The sequence below is a fragment of the Fundulus heteroclitus genome, chromosome 5, assembly GCF_011125445.2.
Source record: "Fundulus heteroclitus isolate FHET01 chromosome 5, MU-UCD_Fhet_4.1, whole genome shotgun sequence".
In the NCBI taxonomy this organism is placed as follows: Eukaryota; Metazoa; Chordata; class Actinopteri; order Cyprinodontiformes; family Fundulidae; genus Fundulus; species Fundulus heteroclitus.
The window spans coordinates 4,481,763-4,503,542 of NC_046365.1; the positions used below are offsets into that span (position 1 = coordinate 4,481,763).

Consider the following 21,780-nt stretch of genomic DNA (forward strand, 5'->3'; position numbering starts at 1 on the left):
GTTATGTTCATGTTCAAAAATGAAACTGATGGTGGATCCGTATAAATAAAATGACTTTTATTGGTGAACAGAGAGAAGCAGATCTGCAGTCGCTGATGCAGAACAGGGATCACATTTGAACTAGAAGTGAGTGCTCCCTGACATGCGGTTCTGAGGTGCTTAAAGTTAATAAATGTGGATATTTTATTTTCATATTTTGTACATTTTATTATTTTTCTGGCGGTGTGCCTAAAGCTTGGCAGAGTTCTGACGTTCGCATCAGAGAGCAGAAGTGTGACTTTCATCGCTCTCGCTGTTTGTGTGCCCTCTCAGTGCCATGCCGTTACTGGCTTTGTTTGATGTCTCCTCCTCATCAGCCCGTCTGTCCCACTGAGCCTTGTCTCTGTCCTCTGCTCGGCTCTCATCCCGATTTGCGTTACTCTGTAACATAAACAGCTGATCAGCCACCAGTTCAGAGATTTTGGCTAAACATTTTGAAGGTCGTAGGTATTTTATTTCTCACCAGCTGAGGGGTTTTAGAGTCATTCTGGTAATTGTAGTTCCTGAAATGTGACATAATGTCTTGTTTAAAACAATTGAACGCTTCTCGTGTTGAAATGTGCTGCAGACTGAGGAAGACTTACGTGTAACCTTCAGTTTGGCGGCTGATGTGAAGGCTCTCTTGGTCAGGATCTCTTTGCTTCCCACACTTCTTGAACCTGAAAATTTTTTCCCCCATTTTACTAGTTTTAAGTCATTGATCAAGAAAGAAAACCCACAACAGTCCCAGGCTCACCCATCTCACCTGACAACAAACACCATGGCAACAATCAATCCAATGAAGCTCAGGGCAAACAAAACCCCCAGAGCAATGACCAAAGCCTGGTTGGAGGTGGAGCTTGGAGACCCGGTCTCTACATCAAAATGTAGGCCGTCCCCAAACAGCAGGGCCAGCTCCGCCTTCACATCAGCAGACTCACTCTGCAGTCTCCTGGAAAATCAAATGAATATCGTCATATAGCAGAAACATCTCCGGTTTGACAAGTCAGAGTATGACATCACAGTCTCAGATCAGATTGATAGTATTTTGTTGAAATTATTATGGGCCTGCTCCTGCTTATTTCTGAAGGCCCGTCTTACCCCGGTTTAAGATTTGATAGTAAAGAAGAAACAATTATCAGAGGCAAAAATTTTAAATATGCATTTAAACCCCTTTAAATAATTTCATCGGAATTCCAAAGAGACAAAGAAAAACTTAAAAGCTTAGATTCAGTATGTTACCGACGTCCTTCTCCAAGCCATTGCAAGCTCTTTGTCTGCTCTCATTTTGGCAAACCCATCTTTTAACAGACTGACCAACCCCTCCCGATTAGTTTGGGGGTTATGGGGGCAGACACTGTGGCTCCAAGTTATTTCTACTTCCAAAACAAGTAAGGCTGATTTAGCACCCAGATGTCCTATCACGGGTCAACCCAGATGACCTCAAGAACCATAAAACAGCTTTCAGACCTTAAAACAAACACCCTGTGAAGCTGTGCATGTTCTTCCCTCTGAGGGGCAACCCCCACCTTCTTCCAAGATACAGTTTAGGGACCAGAAGGTACCTCTTATTATTTTCCATAAAAATGCCTGATTAATATAACAACTAATGATATTTTTCCATAGCAATTTCAAAACCCCATTTATGACTCAAAGATTAATCTCCTACTTTGTGACTTCCTCAGCAGAAATGGCTTCCCCGCCGTCAATAGCAACAAAGCTGACCAAGGTCCTTGGAGATGCCCTCAGCATTCGGGTTTCTTCTCCATCAGAGCTCCACACCTGGATTATGTTCACCACCCAGCCCAGAACTTTGCCTAAAGACCTGAAAGAAAGTAAATCTGCAATGTGACAACAGAAAGGGTTGATGTAGATCGGAAAGTGAACGGCACTTCTGCATGAACACACTTTTCAAGCTCTGGAACCTTCCTCTCCACAAAGTTAGCCGGCTGATTTAGAGAGATGATCGTCACGTCGCTGCTGCTCGCGCTGTCCTGAACTATAACCTGCGACAGAGCAGAGGGATTGCAAGGCTGTCACTGGATCAAACACACCCGGCATAAGTCACACTGATGACAGTATGATCATGCACATAAACAGAATACAGACCAACGGAATAACAATAAAAGTCAATTCTGCCTCTCCTCTTCTCTTTTCACTGCTTCATGTTTTAAAAGGTTAAACCCGAATACTTAAACTCATCCACCTTCAGCACCATAACTGTCACCTTCTTTTCATCTGTCCATCACTAACCTTTAAAGGCACTTACCTTTATTGTTGCTTTAGCATGAAGTCCTTTGGGATCTGTAGCCTTCACCTCCAGTGTAACGGTTTGTCCACCCAGATCTGCTGCTGACACCACATACACCAGACCTGAGGATGGCTCCACGTCAAAGGAGGAGCTGTCTGCTGACAGACTGTAGACCAGAGCGCTATTGTCTCCAACATCATGGTCCACGGCCTGAGGGTCATATTCAATAAATGAGAATATGTATTCTGCTGAGGCTCGTTTGTCAGATTAAAAGTAGCTTTTGAAAATAACCTCTAAGCAGGTATTTAACCTACTTTTCATTAAGACCACATTCCTGTGTTAGAAATCATTTTTAATCGGTCTGATGTAATATTCTGATCTTAAATGGGCAATAATGACACCTAGTGTTTCCAATCGAAACAACACACAAAACTGTGCCCGCAGTGTCGCACAGGATGTCAAGTCAAGAGAAACTAGGACCTTGCACAGCTAAATTCAGGATGACAAGTAAAGATGACTCATCCGAAGTAAGTGGTTGTGCAAATACTTTGTCATAAAATATCAGATGCTGTGCTCTCTTTTTGGCAACCCTTGCCACTCTCATATGACTGGCTCAGGGATCAGGAAGTGAACCCTGGGCTACAACTTGCACCGAAGTAGTTCCTCTAGATTTGAAAGGAGACAAATGTGACTAAGACATTGTTGTTGAAGAGGACCGATTGTTTATAGGAAATGTTACTTCCACAGATGAGATTGATTTTGCTTAACTTTATGGTAAATTTTATACTTATTGCCCCTTTAAAGTGGCGTTTTCATTAGATGTAAGTGGAAAATCCCCATAATTAACAGAAACCAAAGCCCCATTTCCACTACCCTTGTTAAACCGGTCCATGCCGAGCTCGGTCCGAGCTTGGATCAGTTAACCAAGCCGAGCTTGGTTCTGACGACCGCTTACACATCACGCTAGCACGGTTCCTTGGTTTTCTCGCCTCTTCCCGCCCGTAACATTCAGGAAGTTATGTTTTGTTATATTTCGTTGTTTGCGGAGAGTCAGGCGAAGACGGCAACTTTTGGTGAATTTACTTGACAGAGTCGGCTATTGGGAAGTGGATAAGACAAACAAACTTCTAATAAGGATTTACAGACGTGGGAAACAATGACAGACGCTGAGGTTCATCACACTGCTAAGCAGAATCATCACTGGAAATTGTGTGTCACGGTAGGGAAGCTAGTATTATTATGAATGTCTGAAATGTCAGCTGACCGCACGGAGATGACACGGTCTGCTCATGCGCTCTTTGTTATTAGAGAACCGGGCCAGGGAAAAACTGAGCTGAGCCAACCCATGGAACTGGGCTGCATTTAGCGCGGTCCGGTTGTGTCTGGCTCGGTTCAATTCAGTTTGCGTTCCATTTACACTCAATGGTTATCTCGGTTACTGAGCTCGGACTGGCCTCGGCACGGTTAAAAAAGGGTAGTGTAAATGGGGCAAAAGGCTTTAATAGAGAAGGAATAGAGAAGAGCAAATGATTAGGATTACTTCAAAATAAGAGAAACAACATGGACCACAATGCAGAACAGTATAACTGAATCTGATGGGGTTCTTTTAACCCGTTTAAATCATAAAGAACATTTTTGGACTGGGCCTGAAAACTGATTTGTGGGGATGTGTGTCGGTTCTTCTAACTAGACCAAAACTATATGATGAACGTTCAATATGACGTCAAATTCACCGTCCATGTAGAGGTTAGGTAGGAGCCAAAAACAAAGCAGGGGTTTTGTAGCTAGTAATTTGTACAATACATGTGCGGCCCTTTTTTAATTCCTGGGCTGTTTGTGGATTAGCAGGTGTTCACATGACAAAGGGTGTGACACAAACGATGAGCTTCCTTCAGATTCCTGACAGTGTGACATGAGTCACTGCAGCTTGATGACACATTAACCACGTAGCATTAATAGACTGATGGGAGGGTTAAAGGTCATAGTACACAACCTTGTGTTTATGACCACCGCAGTAACTGTTGCTACAATCACAGGTCACTGCTGAGATAACCATTCAGATTCAGTAGGACACTTTCCGACCAGTGGAGACGGGCGGATCCTGGACGTGTTTACCTTGACTTGGACGACTGGGGTTTTGTACGGGGCGATGCTGAACACCAAGGCTTCATAATCCTCTGAGGAGAACACCGGGGACTCATTCACATCCTTCACCTGAATTCTGACCTGAGAGAGGCAAAATGGCGGTTTGGTTTGCGTGAAAGCAACAACAACAATGAAGGTTTATAATCATAACCGTGAGAAATGAAGATCGATACCAGCGCCACTGCGGATGTCGGGGGGGTCCGGGTGTCCACGGCCTCCACTTCCAGGATGTACCACTCCTGCTCCTCCTTGTCCAGCTCTTCTGTGGTCAAGATGTCCCCATCGCTGGTGATGGAGAACACGTCAGTTTGCGTTATGAGTCCGTAGGAGATCTCGTACAGGTCGCTTCCCGAGGAGGCGTGGACCCGCCCCACGGTTTCCCCCTTCGGCTGGTTCTCTGGCAGACTGAAGTTGTAAGAGGCCCTCTGAAAGCCCACGCCGTCTTCCAGACTGACGACCCTGATATTCACCGCCACACGAGCTGCAGGGTGAAACGGCAGATAGTTATTCAGTCTGCTGTACAGTTCCTCTACATCACTTCCACCTGTTTTACTCGGCATTCTCGGGCGGGAGGAGTTTAGAAGGTCTGCAGCCACAGCACCTCTGCCCCGCCTGCACTGATGTATACAATAATAAGAACATTTAAGCAAGTATTTTTGGAGAGGATGAAGCTGACCTGTGGAGTTGAGAGGAGGGCTGCCCTGATCTGTGGCCACAGCCATCAGTAGCAGCGTGATGTCTTCGGTTACATCAGCGAGGTCGGAGGTCAGCGTCACTTCTCCTGTTTGGTGGTTTAAGGCCAAAAATGACGAATCTCCTTCAGAGAAACTTTAAGCCCAAATAAACAGAGAAAGCCTGCTGGTTAGAACATGTGTCCGTTTGTTCGATACGAGACAGGCATAAGTGCGAGATTAGTTTATTGTGTGCGTGTTTGAGTGCTTGGTTTACAGGGCCTTGCAAAAATATTCACAATCCTTAAAAAAATGTTGTTACACTGAAACCACAGACTTCACTATCTTATTTAGATTTTATGTGACAGACCAGCACAAAATGGTGCAGCGGTGATGCTTTCAAAAATGTTTCAATGTAAAAATCCTGAATGTGACATGTATTTTGTACTTAGGAAGGCATTACTTTCTGCCGTGTGCGCTAACAGTTTTTAGCATCAAGAGACTGAAGTTTTTTCCCCAATCTTCTTTGCAAAATAGCTAAAGCTCAGCCAGGCTGGGTGGGTGGTGGAAACATCAGCTTTAAATTCTTGGCCCGGATTCTCAATTGACGTAGTCCTGAACTTAGTACGGGCTTTTTTAACGCTTGAATGTTTGATTATAAACCATTCCCTTAATTTTCCCACTGGTACACAAACCTCTGCCCCCCAGCTCTGACACGTTTAGCTGTGTTAAGCTTTGTTTAGCTTCATCCATCTTGCTCTCAGTGGACAAGATTTTCTCTCCCTGCTTAAGAACAACATCCCAGATCATGACACAGTACCTGCTGTGTTTTTCCCTAGGCGTTATGGTGTTTAGAGTGATATGCAATGTTATGTCACACATAACGTTTTTAGGATGTGGGACAAAAACGTATTTACCCTCATCTGGCAACAGGATTTATCTGCTACGTTTTGTCCCTTACGTGGTTTATTGCGAATATTAAATCTGCCTTTTTAAGGCTTTCCTCTTGTCTTAAACAAGGGAAAAATTTGTTCTTCCACCTGAGCTGTGGATCTCTGCAGCTCCTCCAGAGTTACCACGGGCCCCTTCAGACCTTTTTCCCTGAGCTGTCTGCTGTGTACCGTGGTCCTCATGATGGTGGTTGTTACCTAAAGTTCTCTAATTATCCTCAGAGGCCAGAAACAGGACAGCTGGATTTATTCTGACAATAAATGACACACCGGTGGATTCTGTTTCCTGATGAGGACATCTCTGAAGGCAACCGGTGGGGCTCAGCAGCAACTATAAAGCGGTCTGAGATGAAAGAGGGATGAATGCAAAGCGTGTCACACCTTTCAGATTTGTATTTGTATAAAAGGATCTGAATGCTTTTATTCTCAGCAACACCCTGCTTTGTGTTGGCCGGTCACACAAAAGTCCATCAAAATTCATTAAAAGTTTGTGGTTGTAAGGTGACACAGGCAGCCTGTGGTGCGCTGAGCTTTGAGCGCACCTGTAGGTGATGAGCGAGTTGTTCCCCATGTCGCGGTCGGTGGCGCTCAGCGTCAGCAGCAGCTTCCCCTCCTCTGCGTCTTTCAGCAAGATGCTTCTTTCGTAGATGCTGGAGCTGAACTCGGGCCTGTTGTCGTTGACGTCTGTGAGGCTCACTCTGATGGTGGTGATGTTCTAGAACGCATGGTTTGACTTAATAGAGCGGTTTGCAAACACTGGTACTAAAGAGCTCTCTCTCCTGCTTATTTTGGGTTAAGCAACTTCATTTTAATGTATTCTCTAACTAAAGTCCTGCTGTTAGTCACTGTGGGTCTAACAGAACACAAAGAATGGATTTTTCTCATGTGCAATGGCCAGATTCTGTTATCTAGTAATAAAACCACACGCTACAGACATTTGAAGGGGAAGAAAAGGGTCCGCTGCAGCTGTGTCTCACCTCTCTCTGTGGGCTGCCTTTGTCTGAGGCCTTCAGAACCAGGTCGTACATTTCTGTGCTCTCCCGATCCAAAGAACCTACAGCCAACAGCATCCCATCCTGCAAAGACATGACATAAATATCCACAATCCTGGCAACACGAACGTCATTCTCAAGAAAACTCTCTGGCTGTGTGCTGGTAGGGATTTCTCTGTGACTCTGGTTTTACTTTCCTAAACATGAACCCAGCCTGTGAGGCTCACCTCTCTGAAGCTGAAGAAGGGGTGCGGGGACATGAGGGAGACGGTGACCTTTCCATTGAGACCGATGTCTGCGTCTGTGGGCAGGATGGTGAAAATCTCTCCCGGTTTCTCCTTTGAATATTCCCCCTCAGGGAAGTGCAGGGGGTAGGGGATGGCCGGGAACTGCGGGGTGTTGTCGTTGTAGTCAAGGACGGCGACGTTGAGCTGAGCCGTGGCGCTCAGACCGTCGGTCGGCTGATCCACGGCGACCACCTGAAACAGGAAGGATTCGTGGCTCATACTTTACTGGAAAGTTAAACTGTTAATTGTTGTTGCTCCAAAGGCAAAAAAAAGAAAAGAGTTTGTTGAAATACAAGAATAACATTTATTACACTGTGAACATTTCATGTTATCGGAGTAGGTGCAGCCGGTGGGAAGTTTATTGCCGTCGCTGGGTACATTTTCTTCTTCATCTAGTCACACTCGAAACAGAGCATAACAATAAAAGTTGACTACGCTAAGAGCTTTATGGATATACAGCTGCAACGATGAACATTTCTCTGTGCTTCATCCAAACCGGGCGAGGCAACATTGATCATTAACTGTTGCTGCAATCAACACAGTGGCCACGTCATCCACACCTCCTCTGACCGGGAATCTTTTTCAATTGTAAAAATTGACTCGCATAAACCTGTTGATACTGAATAATTATGGCAGAAAAAGCGCATTCTCTTTCAGTTCAAGGGGTTTATATATTAAGGCATTATAAGAATGGTGTGTTTTTTATCACCAATCACTAAACCATAAACCAACGTTAAATTCTACTAAGTACCTTCCTATGTACAGGTTAGCCCTGTATCAATTCCTACCAGAGACAAAGTTCTTGTTTGAATGTAAAGCATTTTAATTCCTAATCTGCCAGGAGTTAATCTTTCCTCTGCCTGTTGGATTTAAGAGGGAAACTTTCTACCAGCTGCTATTTTTCAAATATGTTGGAGTAACCTATCATCAGTGTGACAATCTCAGGGCAAGCAGGAGTTTGGACAGTTTTCTCCTCTGGAACATACAGATGTTCTAACTCAACGCCAAGAAAAGAAGGTACTGACCATGACCTTAGAGAAACAATTGTTGCTAGTTACTTGAAGCCGGTCATTGTACAGTGAGAACAAATATTTAAGCCAACAGAATAAACAAGAAGATGGAAAAACAGTAAAGTCAAACCATACAGTGCTGGACGAAATCCCAGTAAATCAGGAGCTCCATCTTAGACTCTACAGGCCTCAGATAGCATTTCAAAAAGAGCAGCAGGACAATTAGAAGAAGAATGAACAACCATGGCTTGACAGGAGAAAGCGTCCTCTCTAAACTCAAAATGATCCAGACCTCATGGACCATTTCCTTTGGGCAGATGGGACTGTCGTTGAGACGTTTCCCCTTAATGTCGGGCACCCAATGACAAACAAAGGCCTTGTAATGGCTTAGACAACATTTCATTTCATACATTAGGTTGAATTTGCATGTTATCCAAGTCATTACAAGGCCTTTGTTTGGGCAGTAGTATAAAGCTTGGTACTCCAGACTTTTTGAATTGAGAAAGCTTCCTGGAGAGGAAGCGAAACGTCTTCAACTACGGAAAACAAGTCCAGTTGTTTTGCTTTTAACTTTTTTTGGTTGGGCACCATGTTTGTTAAAAACCAAACAGCACATCAGCACCTCACATGCATGATCATCTGTCAAACACGGTGGGGTGGGGGGGTGTCATGATTTGGGCTTGTTTTTCTGCCACAGGACCGGGGCGCCTCGGATTCACTACGAACTCCTCTGTATACCAGTTAGACCTGACTGCTGAAGCTGGGCCCAAACCAGGTCAGACCACCAAAGAAGCCATGATATATAAAGAAAGGTGGCCCAAAGGCCTCCACAACAATGTGAGAAGCTGAGAAAGTCAGCATACTTCAGCCCGCTGCTGATAAAGGTGGTTCTACAAGCTACTGAATCTCAGTGGTTTTCTGTGCACTAAATCTTCACACACAGCATCTCCCCTTTAGCTCCAGAGTTGTTTGATAAACGACAGTGTGGGTCTGTTCCCTGTTTTGGACAAGAGAAGGGATCTGGTCAAAGACCAGCTAATTTGTTTAAGTTATGGTATATATAACGATAAACGTGAAAGAATGTGCACCTTGTTTTTTTCTGTGACGGTAGAATCTGTCATCCACAAAAATATACAGCACATACACAGAAAATATGTCGTAGAGAATGGTAGCCCTCACCTGCAACATGTAGCTGTCCTGTGTCTCTCTGTCCAGAGCTGTGTCTCTCTTTAGCGAGACAAGCCCTTGTTTGTTAATTTCAAAAATATCGCTGGTGTAGAGGAAGTGACCGTTGGAGAATCCACCCTGAGCAGGAAGAAATGCTCGTTAAATAAACAAGACGTCTCAGAGTAAATGTGGTAATAGCTCCTTGTGGAAAATGCAGTGATCTGACAAACAGCTACAAACAAGATCAACAAATCAATTCTTCACAGTGACAGTGATGTCACATGTTGCCGCATACAGCTCCTCTGATTTTATGTTTTAAACTGAAACCTACCCAGCAGTATATTACCTGTAAGTCACTAATTAAAACAAACTCATTACACGTAATACGTAATTTCTGGAGAAAATGAAGCATCCCTGCTCAACCTGACCATGCGTTATCCTTTGCTGCCTGCTGGAAACAATAAATCTATGACTGAAACCGAGAACCTGCTAAAAAAAAGAATAACAGTGCCACTTCACGATAAGACTCCCATTATAGATGGCTAATAAATAGTTTATAGGTATGTCATTAAGTAATCTGTAAACACTTTATAAGCCATTCATAAACGTTCACTATGCATTAATAAAGGGCAATCAAGGGATAAATCTCACTGGTTTCTTGGCAAATCGTGAGACTAATCTGTTCAACTACATATTTCATGTATAGTTGCTTATATCAAACATTTCAGACTAAGTTACTACCTTGTAAGCACACACCAGTCAGATTTATCTTTTTCTCGCCCTTAACGCACAGTAAGCACTTTATTAGCCATCTATAAGGGTAGCCTTTTTGTACAGTGGTTCCAGAATAACAATTAAATAGTGGGATAACCCCACAGCAGTCCTATTAATCATCATGCTGTGAAACTTACCTCATCTATGTCAGTGACCTCCAGCATCATGATGGATGCACCACTGGCCAGGTTCTCAAAGACCGCCACATTGTAGATTTCCTGACTGAACTTAGGAGGGTTATTGTTGACGTCCTTCACCTTCACCACCACAGAGCCATTTCCAGCCAACGAGGGCGTCCCTCCATCCGAGGCCCGGACGCTCAGCGTGAACACTTTGACCTCGCTGTAGTTCAGAGGCTGCACCAGCCTCAGGATCCCGCTGGAGGCCTCCAACTCAAACACTGCGGGCTCAGACGAAGGGCTTTGCTGGGAAATGCTGTAGGTGACTCTCCCATTTACACCCTCATCGGGATCTTCAGCTGATAGGGTGAGAAGGCTTGTACCCACTGGCTGAATCTCTGAGACTTCCAGCTGATACTGCGGCTCAGAGAACTTTGGGACGTTGTCGTTGACGTCGGTCACCTGGAGCAGCAGCGTGGCCGTGGCCGACCTGGCAGGACGGCCTTGATCTTCAGCCACCACCAACAGCTCGTACTCCGCGGTGGTCTCCCTGTCGAGCTCAGCGGCCAAACTTACCATCCCGGACACGGGGTCGATAAAGAACCGCCCCTCCCCTCCTCTCAGCGAGTATCTGATCTCCTTGTTAAAGCCGCTGTCTTTGTCTGTGGCTGGAACCCGGGTGATGTTGGATCCCACCTCTGCGTCCTCTGGGACGGGCTTGGTGACAGAACTGGAGGCGAAAACAGGGCTGTTGTCGTTGATATCAGTGACTTGAACCTCCACCACTGCAGTGTCCCCGGTGACACCATCACTGATGGAGATTTCCACTGAGTAGTTGTGTGGCGCCTCATCACGGTCGAGCTTCCCTATGGTTCTGACTTCACCAGCGGGGGAGATGGAGAACTTGTCAGCTTCTTTTGTAACCGCAAAGGTCACAGAATCAGGAGGTATTGCAAGGAAGCTGGCCTGAAAGCAACAAGGTTGCAGTTGTGATGCTACACAGATTTGACATTTGCCAACGAATGAGGATTCAAAACACAATTTGAATTGACTAACCTAGTAAAGGTTTTACCACAAAAAAATTATTTTATTGAGATTTTGAGTAACGAGCTTCTACCCTGAGTGGTAGAAGGAAAACGTATTATTAATCTCCTAACCCTAAATCACCTGCAGAGCCACCGATGGCCTCCAGAAATCACCTGAATTTTGGCCTACATGTAAAACACTGTGTGGAGGCTCATCACTGTCAACACTCCCTCCCCAGGTGAAACTTGGTGGTGGCAGCATTATGCTGTGGGTGCTTTTTCTCAGCAGTGATAATAAACTGGTAGGAATTGATGGGAAGATACAGCATATGGAGGTAAAATGAGGCCAGAGCAGGAAGAAAACCCATCAGGAGGCTGCAAAGATCTTGACAGATACACAGCCAGAGCTAAAATGGATTTCCAGATGTCTATGTTCGCCACCCGATTTATCTGTATGAAGGTGTTTTCTGGTGGGCTTATTGGACAGGTTCGTCATATTGCTTAATATATAAATAATGTAACTTGAACTTTTGTTGGTTTTATATCACTTAAAATATGAATCCTTTTGCAAGGCGCTGCAGTATTTGATTTACCTTCAGAACCAGAGTTCCTGGATCCTGCTCCTCTTGCACAGCAACTTGGTAGAGTTTTTGTACAAACTGAGGCTTTGAGTTCCCAGGAGCACGGACAAACACCTGTGCCGAGGTGGAACGGGAGATGCTTCCTCCTGGATGAGACATGGAGATGGATCAAAATTCAACTGAGAGGGAGTATAGTTTTTTTTTTTTACGTTACGGTCATCTCAGACACGTTTGTTCTGAACAAATAGATGTCAAGGTAAGGTCAGGGAGGCAGAAAGCTTTCCCGTCATTGGGAAGTGAAGTGCTGACTCAGAGTTAATCCCTTTCATGCATCATTGATCCACTGATTTATGACTTATGATGCAGCAACACTTTTATGAAAACGTTTATGAAAATTTGATAACAAGGTTTAAGTACATGAGGCAAACGTGCTGAAGGTTTTATGACACAAAGTGCATGCAGATTAACGTGTTAGACTCAGTTTGAAGGACAAATCTACTTAGTAAACGTCGTGGGATAAGTATTAGATTAATCCACAATTATTGCTCTGAGTGTTGGATCTGATTGGCTTGATTGTCTCTGCGTGCTCCAGAAACCGATTGGACCCTACCGTCTCTGGCTGTGATGTAGAGAGGGAACTCCAACACTCTGTTTTCCTCCAGAGGAATGGTTTTAGCCAGTCTGATCTCTCCAGTGCTAGAGTTGAGGGAGAAGTAGCCGTCGCTGTTCCCGAACTCAATGGAATAGTGGATCTCCCCGTTTTTTCCAGCGTCTGCATCTTCTGCCTCAACCTTAGAGTCAAATGTAAAAAATAAATACTTTATAGACATTGTAGCGGGTAATCCATCAAATGTTCAGTTGACGCATATTTCAAAATATGTTTGATGAATTGAATGAATATAGGAGCACAAGTATGCGAGGCTGTTTGACTCCATCACCTTGACAACCAGCATTCCCACTGTCTGATTTCCAAACACAGACCCTTCGTACTTGCTGCTGCTGAAAATTGGGCTGTTGTCGTTCTCATCCAGGAGGTTAATAGTGACTTGAGCTGTTGCGCTGTGTTTGGGCTCATTTGTCTCCTTTGCTTCAATCTTTATATCGAAAGAAAAAAGTTATTTTAGTCACTAAAAGCTGCATTTAAAAACCATTATGTCCTCAGCAGAGCTTTGACTGAGGGCTTATGATTGATGCAAAATTCTCTGAAATACCTGAAATACGAACGCCTCGGTGACTTCTCGGTCCAGAACCTCAGGGTTCATCACTCGGACCGTCCCATCAGGGCTGATGGAGAAAAAGGATGTTTCTGGAAGAACTTGAAGGGTTCCAACAAATCCTCCCTGTGGAATGATTGATAAGAAAGGGAAAATAATGAAATCGTAAGCTTTTCTTTATTATTCAGGTGATTAGACATGTGCAAAAAGCGGTTTTGGTGTCTCAGCGGTGCAGGCAGTGAAACCCACCTGGTCCAAGTCGGTGACGGCAGCTTTGAACACCACAGTCTCAGCCGGGGAGTTTTCCAGAAGGCTCACAGTGTAGTCAGACTGGTCAAACTCTGGCGCGTTGTCGTTCACATCTTCCACTGTGACGGACACAACGGCGTCGGCGGTCTTCAGAGAGTCATCGGTCTGGGCCGCCTGCAGACACACACAATCAGGTTTAGTACAGACTGGCCTGGTTCCATCCATACGTCAAAGTCACATCCAATTCATGTTTGTTGAATTTTTTTATTGTGAAATAGTTTCTACTATACACGTATGCATTTTATTAGTAATAATCCTGTTTTCTTCAAGTTCTCCCAGTGTAAATGAAAATGCCAGTACCCTGATGTTGACAGAGATGGAGCTGCTGTCCATCTCCTCCCTGTCGAAGGACGTCACCACAGACAGAACTCCGGAGGCTGAGTCGATGTCAAAGCTTGTTCGGTACTTGGCGGGAGAGACTGACCAAACGTACATATTTGTTTTATTTATGCGAAGAACGATTAATGTGCTCAATTTGTGCTTTATGGTAAACATGTCTGAGTTCATTATAAGTTTCATTATAGCAGGTGTTGCTGTACCTGAGGTGATGCTGTAGGTTACAGTCACATTGATTCCAGTGTCTCCATCTTGGGCCTTTATTGCCTCTGGTGTGATTTCGCCAAGCGCCCCGTTCTGAAACATAGTCACAGTCCGTTCGTCACATTTAAGGTCAACACTTCTACATTAGGTCTCTGAAATATGAACGACAGCGATCCAAAAAAAGTAAAAAACAAAGCAACTGGACTCGTTTTCCGTAGTTGAAGACGTTTCGCTTCCTCTCCAGGAAGATTTCTCAATTCAAAAGGTCTAGAGTAATGATGAGTACCAAGCTTTATACAACTGCCCAAACAAAGGCCTTGTAATGGCTTAGATAACATGCAAATACAACAACAGAGAGTTGGAACCTAAGGCCCCCTCCTCTGTTTAAGGTTGTTTTTTTCTCTCTTAACGTAGATTTCTTCCTTCATACCCCTTTCAAACCTTCTGTCTTCTTTGTCCAAAATGTGAACATTTTGGTCCTCAAAAGAGTGCGTTATATTATAGTGAACGACAGTGTTTTATTGAAAACAATCTGCGAAACCATTATTTCAGCCAAGAGTTGAACTTGAATTTGTGGTCATATAGAAAATGCTTTACACAAAAGTGATCATGTTGTTGAGTCTGAGATAAAGCTCATACGACCACTGCAGTGAGACTCACCTGGTTCTCTGGAATCACAGCCTGGTACAGACTGTGGCTGAAATAGGGATTTAAGTTATCAAAGTCGTCTACAGTGATCTCCACCGAGGTTGTGTCATTCCTTCCATCTTTGTCCTGCAGTAAACAACCCAGAGGAAATGGACAAAGAGACATATTTATGATGGAACTAATTAAATCAGAATGTGTCAATAATTTGTCTATTTCTCTTACCCTGGCAGTGACAACAAAATTGTACTTTGAGACAACATTGTAGTTCAGACGTCTCATTAACAAAAACGCTCCGGAGTTGGTTAAGGAGAAGTCTTCTGTTTGTGGTTCCTAAAGCAAGAATGTTGCCATCAAATTCACATATACAGTATTCTTACAGAGAACGTTTTTAGAAAACCCTAACCCTAAGCAAACCTAACTTTTAATCTGTTTTGTGTGACTTATTTAAATGAATTTTGGATAGAAAATACAATAAATACAATACGTTCAATATAAAATGCTTGCTTTTCAGCTCACAAAGCCAGCAAATAATATAAAAGATTCTAATCAGGGTTACATTACATTTCTATTTGTCACATCACAAGTTAAGTTTTTCTAATTTATTTTAATACACTGGTTAATGTGGAAACATTCCACTCAACAAATCATGTCAGGTATTTTCTGAGAATCTATTTTTTGTTTTAAAGTGAGCCATTTATTTTCCACTAAGACCTGAATCCTCTATGCAGACAGTTAAAGCCAAAATGCTTTCTCATCTTATTGATGTTTGGCATACCTCCATCGTCATGTGTGTTCATGTTAACAGCGTCAGATGTTCTCCAAAAAAAATGAGCACTTTTCTTTGTACATATCTGTACAGCTTATAGACAGTAAGTCCACTTAGAAAACATGAAAACTATCCTATTATTTGCCGTGAACTCAGCTTTTGTCTCGTATAACTGAAATAAAAGAAGAAGAAGTTCTTACATAGGAATATGTCAGAAGGCTGAACTCAGGACTGCTGTCTGCATCCACAGCTCTCACTCGAAGAACCTCAGTGTTCACACTCTGGATCTGAAAAACCAGACAACAGAATCCTGTCATCACTGCACGCCAAGAGACAACCAAAAATAAACCAGTTTAGCTTAACAAGGACATTTGAGAGGACAACTCCAAAAAGTCTTTAAATAGCTATGTTAGTTGAGGGCAAAAATGGACAAGAATGAGGTCAAACCTCCAAACTCTTTCATGATCCAAAGGGTTTATTTTCTTAGCTGTTTTCAGTTGAGTTTATAGTGCGTAGCTGTAATTTCCTCTCAGGGTGTTTATTTTCTGTCCGCTTTGCAGTAAACTTGACAAGCAGATCCATGTTATCCACAGAAAGATTTAGTCATATCACTCCAATCACATGGACAGGTTTAAAAGACTGTGCAGCAATTCCTCATACTGACAATGCAAGTGGGAACAGTGGACTAGGAATGATTCCTTTAAATAGAAAGAAACCTCCAGCACAATACTGATGGATTAGTTCCTTTAAGGCACCATGCGCTAACAAGGTGTAAGTCTTTAATCCACACTTGGACTAGTAAAAAATCAGCAATACCCCCCTCCCTCCAAAAGAAGGAAATGGCAGATTTCTCAGAGCTTTATTATGGCAGCAATTTATTACTGAGAAAGTTATCTCTGCCAATCATTTGACTCTCATGTTGCAGAACTACCAATGGTTCACAGTTGCCTTCCACAGTGACTTACCTCTGAAACACTTGTGCTATAGAACTTCTTATCAAACTTTGGGCTATTATCGTTGATATCATTGACTTTCAGCCTGCGGGCGTTTCGGTACTGTAAAAATAAAAATAGAATGTGACGTGTTTGGTTGTTATTCAATAACGTTTGTTGCATAGTCCTGGAATTGGACCCACCTTATTAGCATTGCCACACACCAAAGCGTAGTACAAGGTTCTGTCACTCTGCAACACAAACGCACAGTGGGCTTCAGTTCTGCTGCAACGTGTTCCAGGGCAAGCATGAACATGGGCTGAATTTAGCAGAAGCATAAATGAAGCTGATCAGCTGTTTACTCAGCAAAGGTCAGTGAAGATATCAAGAAAAAAAAGTGCATTAAACACAAACACTTAGCAAACAACAGCCCATCATTTCAGGTACAATTAAATGAGAAAGTGACCGTAGCCAGGAGGTCCGCATCGAGTGGCTCCTTAGTGCGGACAGTTGCTGTGGTCTCCCCTGGTGTGAAGCTCAACTCCAGAAACCGAAGGTGGTCAGGAAAAACATCATGCTCCAGCGTCACGATGGTACCAGGTTCAATACCAGTCACCTGCTCCACATCACCTGCAGATAATGGTCAGATAAACTGAATAACTTCATCATTTCCTTATTAATTTATTAATTCTGGGTATTATAAGTGACAATAAAAGAAATGTTTCTCACTAATGAAAAAAAGTATATCTAATGAATGAAATTAGTTCAGATTAATGTAACTGTAATCTTAAATTGAATTGATTGTTTTAATGGTCTTACCTGAATATCCTTCATCCACAGGACCAAGAGTTTTCATCTCAGACACAGCATTACAGTTTATTACTGTATTACCTACAGAAACAGAAAAACCTAAATGAAGATTAAGATCATTCAGGTGGAAAACAGGCTTGAATCAGATGCAAACAGACTTTTGCACAGTTTTTCTGAAAGTCTGGTTGACTCTGATTTAAGCCTGTTCGCTGTTGTGATGACCCCGATAACTGAGAAGCTGCACAGGCATCATTCCAGTGTTTTCATCAAAGTTCAGAATGTAGAACAGCATTTCTAGTCTAGTAAAGCATTTCTGTGTTTCAACATATGCCAGTGTAATGCCGACTGTAAAAGTCAAACCAGAGGCATTTCTGAAAGACTTCCTGCCAAAACCCTGGCATAGTCAGATTTGCACCTCAAATTGTCAATATTAATAAAATTTAAATTGTAAAAAAGAAGATCCCAATCACTGTTAAAAAAATCTTATATGAAATATTCTCCAAAAACAATTGTTGCTGCGGTTTCCTTTGACACCATTTATTTATTTTCCCATCAGCCAATCACTTAAATCTGAAGTGGAAAGAGAGTCAGGAAAAATGGGAGACAGAGGTGAAATAACCCATAAAAATCACTCTGCCATTATTTAGTGAGGCCATATGAAATTTGGTTCAGTGGAATCGTTTTTTAAGACAATCTCTGGTTGTTCCGTCTATACTGCAAACATAGCTTTAAGAAATCTTTTTGTTTTTTAACTAAAATACTCTGTGTGTGGACAAGGAGTGCGAACGTAGAAAAGATCTCAGCTTTGCTAATTCCCATGTTTGTTTAAACAGATTCCACTGGGATTTCCTGTATGTAGATTACAGTCCTGAACATATTTCCTCCTCACCACTCAGCCTTAGTAACACTCAGCTGACATGGGATACAGAGTTACAACCAGAAGCTTACCTGCACTGTAAAAACAACCACTGTCTGATGGTGAATCAGACCGTTTTAGTGGTTTAGGGGAGTTAGGATTACCAAACTTATCCTTTTATTGTTAAATCCCAGAACAAAGAGAGGCTTTACTTAGTTTCCTCACATCTCTTTAAATCCACAATATCATGGTTAAGCAAACCAAAGGCATTTGAAACAGCATAACATCATTTGAGACTTGACGTAGTACTGTTTTTTTTTATTTTGAAATATTTCACAATGTTTTAGGATCAGAAGAAGTACAGATTTCCTATCTTATAATTTGACTATTTGTCAGCTATTCCTTGTTAGGAACCTGATGTGGGCCTCTAAGGTTTGGATTACACAACGACATGGTAAGATGAAGAGGGGGCTAAACCAGATGAAAATGATATAGTAAACTTTTTGGGATAATACGGAAGACACAGAATCAGCAGAACAAGTGGCGGGCGTGTATTTTGGACCCTGTACCTAACAGATAAGGAGCGACTTCCACAGAGCTGAGGCGTGCAAACGAAAGACTTTTCCTCCCATTCTGGACAAGAAAATTTAACAAACACTTCAGCGAGCTCTCTGACAGTGGAGACTTTGACCTGGAAGTTAACATTAGGCCCTTACAAAACGTTTAGATAATGGGGGCCAACTATTTTTTACCAGACTGTCTCAGTGTCACTGTGGCCCTCTGCTTTCCTGTTTACAGAACACGACTGTAGACACATTGTTTATCTGGTTCCGTACACGTTCCATCTGTACTCACCTATTGCACTTCCAGCAACGACATCTACCCACACAGAAACAACGAGAGCGACGCATATCCGTCTCAAAGCGAGGCCATCCATGTTGGTGCGGTTGTGTTTTCCGCCACCGACAACTGACACTGAGCCGCTCAGCTGAATCTCAGGTGCTTTGGCTGATGTGCACTCCCCCCCCCCCCCCCCCCACCCTCCTTCCATGTAGTCATCTTTTATTACTGGCTGTAAAATGTTACAGTGATGTTGGATAGCATCAAAGGTCAAGAAGCGCAGAGTTTCGTTTCCCCTAAACAGAGTTTATGATCTGTGGTCTGACTGAAAACAGCTCGTAGCTGCTATGCATGTTTTATGTTCCAGAGATACGATAGGCTCGTTCCTACATTCATCTTGTTTTAATCTGTGCTTTCTTCTGAGAGTTTTTCACGTCTGATATAAACTCAAACTATTTCAGCATTCCCAATGTGAGCATTATGATCTTCATAAACTTGATGGTTAACAACCAAGACCCACGACAAATAGCCTAGAACATCTATAGTGAAGACTCAGTTTAGTTCACTTTTGTTAAGATTGACCCTAAACCCACATTTGTCAAACATCTAATAGTTTAAAACGACGAATTAAGAGCAAACTTTTGTTTACAGTAAAGCTGCTTACCTTGTAAACCTTTCTGCACAGAAATAATCAAACCTACACAAATCAGACTCGTGTAGATTTCCTGTGAAGACCTCACTAGAGCAGAATGGGGGTGTGGATTTCTGTTCAGTGGTTATTAAAAGTCTACCCTCCACTGTTAAAATGCCAGGATTTGCTAATGCTTAAAATGAGACAATGCTTAATCATTTCAGACTAATTTCCACCTTTAATGGTACAAATATACTGTACAATTCAAGTAAAAAACTAATAATGTAATGAGGGAAAAATGTAAAAACAAAAACGGCAATAGCCTGGTTGGATAACTAGCTGGAGCATCTCTTGGTTTCTTTGAAACTTTCAGTCATCTGAAGTCTTCCATCAGTTATAGAGAATCTGACTGACCAATAAGTTTCAGCTGTCCATGAAGGATTTTCTCAACATTATCTCATTCGGGTTGTGAAGTCAGTGCTTACAGAAAGGTTCCAAAGGATGAAGTGATCTCATTATACAAAGGTATGAGTCAGAAACTGAAACAAAATCCACTTCATTACATTTATACCATGGCCCAGTAAAGACAGTCAATGGTGAAAAGATAAAATACTGACCAACAGTGATAATATTTCTAAAACTGGACATTTGTCCCTTAAATAATTATAAGACAAGACAGAAGCAGGCCTGGGAGGTGACCCAGAGCCCAACAGTAATGCAAAAGAACCCGCAGCTATTTCTGGTTAATACTGGTTGTATTCTGCATGTTGCCATGTTCTTCATTTGTTCAGAAAAAGGAAATTGGTTAAAATATTAAAATCCCTTTTAGTTCAAAGAAAACATCCAAAACTGGAAAAATTTATACAAAAACAAACAAAAAAACAACAATTTCTTCTAGTCAGATGCATAAGCGTTGTTAGGTTCCTCAAAGACTGGAGACTTAGACCTGCCTCCAAATAGTTCCATGTTCATATTATGGCCGTGTAGCTTCATCTGCACATAACAGAACATTCTGCACCATTTCTCACTCAATGTGTCACATATGAGATCCTCTCCCCAGGTCAGAAAGAGGATATGTTCGTAAAGTAATTTAAATTTAAGTTTGATTTCCCTTCAGTCTTGGTCAGAATGCATTCTTAAGACAAACATGTTAGATAAAATTTCATGTAAACTTTAAACAAAAATAAGACTTAAAGTTTGTTTCATCACAAACTTCAAGATTGTTTGTAGACTATACATTTCTTCACAAATAGTTTCAAACTACCCCTATATTTGTTATTATGATTTTCATTATTTTTTTCAAGATGACAGTTTTATTGTGACCTTATGGAAAGGTATTGTTTTGTTTTATTATAGATATGTATATGCTAAATGTTTTGTTTTTATATACTGGAGATATGTTTTTCAGCTCATTCATTCACTCAAAAGTTGTTTTTCCCCCTTTTTTTGTTACTTCTTTTATCACCTGACCATGACCTATCAATTATAACACAACGTATGAAGATAATGAGAAGATAAACTGATAATTAAAACTTCTCAGGTCCGTTTTTCTGGAGTTTGGTGGATTTTTCCTCCTGTCTGTAAAATTTCAGACCCAATTCTCTTTGATTCTTCACTTTCTGCCCAAAATACTCAATAAGCTGCCAGAGTTTAGGTACAAATGGATATATTTGAGTATATATTTTCTTTTCTTTTATCAAACATAATATTTCAGTTAATATTTAAAAAGGGGAAAACAGGGTGGGCCGCATGCTTCAAGTGCTGTGGAACCTAAGCATGCGGCGGTTGTCACACTGTGTCTTTACACATGATCCTGCTGCTGAGTTTTAGATTGTTACAGTTCATAACCTTTGTCGACACCTTTCACAGCGAAGATGACAGCCCTAAAAAAAAAAAAAAAAAAAAAAAAATTCAAAGCAAAGCCACTTGATTGGCTGGGTCCTAACACAAAGTGGGTAGGCCTAGGCCCAGCCAGGCCCACCCATAGCTACACCCCTGGATGCAACTAAATCTTACATCTTCTCCACACAACACCCCATAGCTCAGGTGTTGCTACTAAACAAACATCTAAAAGCCACAGAGCCTCCAGCCTCCTAATGTTTCTCCCCCACATATCAAGGACGATGAACGTGTCTGTGCTGAGGACCTTCAAATCACTTCACTGTGATACACACTGGGACTCAGTGGTAACTCTATCAGAAATAATAACTTCCAGGAAAATCTTAGGCCCAGGATGGTACTTAG

General features: G+C 42.3%; 1 protein-coding gene across 1 annotated transcript; it reads right to left on the bottom strand.

Annotated features, from left to right (window-relative positions):
• Nucleotides 1-63: 63 nt before the first annotated feature.
• Nucleotides 64-19,017, bottom strand: LOC105931206 (protocadherin Fat 4; the record flags this gene model as incomplete). Its single annotated transcript, XM_021320153.2, is given in 30 exon segments — nt 64-420; nt 503-542; nt 624-698; nt 785-970; nt 1,688-1,843; nt 1,927-2,024; nt 2,288-2,479; nt 4,385-4,495; nt 4,588-4,895; nt 5,091-5,242; nt 6,578-6,750; nt 7,013-7,111; nt 7,255-7,506; nt 9,504-9,629; nt 10,403-11,350; nt 12,003-12,136; nt 12,601-12,781; nt 12,929-13,084; nt 13,202-13,330; nt 13,454-13,627; nt 13,814-13,932; nt 14,053-14,146; nt 14,714-14,827; nt 14,924-15,031; nt 15,668-15,754; nt 16,433-16,522; nt 16,603-16,650; nt 16,866-17,029; nt 17,219-17,290; nt 18,921-19,017. Coding segments are annotated over 30 exon segments (4,830 nt in total). The 5' UTR covers nt 19,003-19,017.
• Between the last annotated feature and the right edge of the window lie 2,763 nt (nt 19,018-21,780).